General features: G+C 43.3%; 1 protein-coding gene across 1 annotated transcript; it reads left to right on the top strand.

Moving 5' to 3' along the window:
* Window positions 1-373: 373 nt before the first annotated feature.
* On the top strand, window positions 374-1,408 carry LOC145405346 (uncharacterized). Its single transcript, XM_080276756.1, has one exon. The coding sequence runs from the start codon at window positions 374-376 to the stop codon at window positions 1,406-1,408; it is 1,035 nt and encodes a 344-aa protein (XP_080132882.1).
* The last annotated feature ends 2,550 nt before the right edge of the window (window positions 1,409-3,958 follow it).

Raw genomic sequence — 3,958 nt, 5'->3', positions numbered from 1 at the left:
AAGATCATATTACATCTCTTGTAAAATCTGCTTCCAAGAGATTGGGTGTGCTAAGCCGACTCCGCTCTTTCTTTACCCCTGCACAATTGTTGACTCTATACAGGGGTTTTATCCGCCCCTGTGTGGAGTACAACTCTCATGTGTGGGGAGGCTCCCCACATACAGGGTGTTCCAACACCTTAGCCCCCCCGTGCGCAGCATAACTGGGTCGTCACCAACTAAAATCACTAATACAGTAGGAAAGTACATTTAATTGCTTATTCAAATACCAAATTTTATGGTAATCTAATAATTATTTCTCTTTTTATTACAGATTTTGTGAAACATGTCTTTGGTGAATGATTAAGAGAAATTGAGGTGGATATGCCGCATTATGGCCATCACTTTTCGCATCGCCAAAGATCAGCCGGCAGGAACCATATCCCGATCCTGGGTTGCCAGATACTTGAAGAGATCTGAAGACTTTGTCAAACGTAATTGGAATCGTGATCCATTTGACTGCGAGATGGACAGCCGGCCTGCTCAAGTGGCAGAAAGCTTGTCTCAGGAAAGCAAGGAAATCATCACCGAGTCGCTTGCTAGAGAGAAAAAAAGTATCCGCGGGCTTCAAAAGGAGATTGAACGGATTCGAGGGAAGAAAAAGAGTCTTGCAAGCATCCACAGGTTTCTTCACTCCATTGGTGCCAAGGCTTTTCATCAGGTTCCAGCGCCAAAACTGTCGCAGAAAAATGTGGAGGATCGCATGTGGTTTTGTGAGTTTTTGAGCGAGTGGACAACAGATGATTTCCTTTTCTTGACTCCTTCAGATGAATTTTTTATTTATGAGGTTCGTCGTCCCAACTTTCAGAACGACAGAATTTGGGCTCTTAACACTGATGACATTCCGCAAGAACTGAAGATTCGAGAGAGATCAAAATCTGAACGATGTGTTGGTATCTTTTTGATGTTCACGGCGAAAAGGTTGATGTGGGTCGTCAAAGAACAAGGACAATCATGGAATGGAAGATACTTCCGAGACATTGTGTTCAGTCAACATGTCATTCCATTCCTAAAAAGCTCAGAAAATGTCCTTAGCATCAAGGAAACCACATTTCTGCACGATCGAGCTCCGTGCATGAGTGCTCTGGCAACGCAAAATCTTCTGAAGGCAAACAAAGTTGATTTTTTTGGAAATGATGAGTGGCCCGGAGCATCGCCTGACCTCAACGCCTGTGAACATTTGGGAGCAATACTTAAGGACAGGGTTGAACAACGTCTGCAGAACGCCGGGGAAGACCTCCTGCTTACTATGGCCAATGTCCTCGAAGAAATGGAGTTCGACCGCGAGTTGTTTGTGTCACTCCTGGAATCTTACCCGGCACGATTGGAAGCAGTTCGAGCGGCGGCCGGTGGGCACACCAAATATTGATATAAATTCTTACAAGTGTGCACATGTGTTGGCAATTAATACAGCTATTCTGTCATATATTTGTTTCCTTTCTACCTTTTTTAATTTAAGCTGGGCAGGGGGGGGCTAAGGTGTTGGAACACCCTGTACAGCTCTTCTCAATAGGGTGGAGTCAAAGGCTTTTCGTCTCATTAACTCTCCTCCTCTTACTGACTCCCTTCAACCTCTGTCTCTTCGCCGCACTGTTGCATCTTTATCTCTTTTCTATCGCTACTTTAATGGTCACTGCTCCTCTGAACTGTCTGCTTGCATTCCTCCACCTCTACGACGGGCGCGTAGCACCCGTCTGGCAGCAAACTCTCATCCCTTTTCTGTCCAACTCTCTAATGCAAGAGTTAACCGTTACTCCCAGTCTTTCATTTATGCAACAGGTCAGCTCTGGAACTGTCTCCCTCTGTCTGTATTTCCTCCTGCCTATGATCTCCAGTCTTTCAAACGTAGTGTGTCCAGGCATCTCAAAATGATCGGATCTTGAATTTGGCTCTCTATTGTATTTTGTTTTTCTCTTGGAGGGAACTGTTACTGCGGGCTCATGGCCTTTGGTTCCTTCTTCCTCGCATAAAGAAAAGAAAAAAAAATACGGACGGAAGGTATTAACTACCGAAATGATGACATGTGAAGGTGTTGTGACCCATTAGAGGTGTGTTGGTAGCCAAAAAACGGACTATCAGGTCTATGCCCGAAATCCGGACACACACACACACACACACACACACACACACACACACACACACTCATCTAGAGAGACAGAGAGAGAGAATGTTACGCCCCGGTTGTGAAATTTTCCAGTTCAAGCAACGGGCATTATCTGTCCCGTTCATAGGTACAGACAGCTGTATGCAAGTATATGTGCATCATCTTTCCACCAGTCCTTTGGTTTTTGATATAGCCAGGCCTTCTATGCTTTCTTCTGCACTTTTCCTTTCTTTCCGGTTCTCTTATCCATTCACCCCTTCTGACCTTTCACCCTCTCCAGCCCTCTTATGCCTCTTCCTCCTCTCTTGCTCCCCCCCCCCTTCGGCTTCCCAATCTCTCCATTCACTACAATATCAAAGGCTTTCTACTTCAGATCTCCGCTGCCGTGCCTCGTCTCTCCACCCTCCTTCATTTCGGCTCCTCCTCGTGTCATATAATTCTCTTTTTGTCAATTTCTTTTCCACCTACATTTCCCATGATATGCCAGTAGTAGTCAAAGGCTCACCCCTTGATTTCGTTTACCTATTGTTTATTATAATTTCAGTACGAGTGTCTCCGGACGATTTTCTCTGCCTTTCTCTAAACTTTTCAACTGGAGAGGCTAGATAAACTCCTCAGTAACCCTTTGAGTGCGAGAGGTATTTCTGAGGTTGAAAAGAAATTCCATCACAGATAAAGGACTCCTTCTGTCCTTTATCTGTGATGGAATTTCTTTTCAACCTCAGAAATACCTCTCGCACTCAAAGGGTTACTGAGGAGTTTATCTAGCCTCTCCAGTTGAAAAGTTTAGAGAAAGGCAGAGAAAATCGTCCGGAGACACTCGTACTGAAATTATAATAAACAATAGGTAAACGAAATCAAGGGGTGAGCCTTTGACTACTACTGGCATATCATGGGAAATCTTGGTAAATAAACATACAATTGACTACGTGCATTTAGCTCAACACTCAGCCTCTCTTCCCCCCCCCCCCACACACACACACTGTTCCGAATATTAAGGTCTGCCAGCTTTTTAATCAAATTTGCATTAAGTTGGGCACTACAGTGTGGTCTTTTAATTTTTTTTTTTTCCACCTCAGAATTATTACATCGTCACACTATGGTGGAGACCTACTGAGTTTGCTCAGTGTCTTTCTTTCAAAAACTTCATTTTGGTTCTATTCCCTTATTTCTGCACAATTGTGCGACGGCTGCAACGCTACTGCCTACTTTAACTTGATGAGGATTCCAAATTTCTTTCACTTCAGTTGATGGCTAAATGTGGTCAAACAGAAAAGTTGATGTGAATAGTAAGCAGAGACTATGTCATATTATTAATCCTGTGATTGCGAGAGAATTGGTTATATTATTAATCCTGTGATTGCGAGAGAATGGGTTAATTTCAATACAAGGTATCTGAGGTCACTGCCGAAACGCACGTCGATCTTCCTACCTCATTGCTGACTGATTTTTGAACAGCGGAAATGCAGTCTAGTATATAGTTGACCTGGATGTACAACACGCAAATCATTACGGGCCGTGTGCCTGGGAAAGATCGTAGACAGCCCCCAAAATTACTGTCTTCCTTAATGACCATCGTTACATTGATATGCATTAGTGAAAACTTGTTTTACTACTGGGTGACAAATTCAGTGGCACATTCTGGTCCTTCCTGGTAATAAGGCAGTGCTTCTTTTACTTATACAAATAGTTGTTGGTCCATTCAATATCCTTTCAGACAAATGATGTATTGTTACTTTTATTCCTCCTACGATCAAACAATTTTGTTCAATTTATGACACACCCGTTTAATTCAAGGCCACAGTGAAGGATATA

The sequence above is a fragment of the Coenobita brevimanus genome, chromosome 66 (genome assembly GCF_032717465.1).
Source record: "Coenobita brevimanus isolate Jiangsu-jjx chromosome 66, ASM3271746v2, whole genome shotgun sequence".
Lineage (NCBI taxonomy): Eukaryota > Metazoa > Arthropoda > Malacostraca > Decapoda > Coenobitidae > Coenobita > Coenobita brevimanus.
Note: the sequence above shows the minus strand (reverse complement) of the source record. Positions and strands in the feature narration are given on the sequence as shown.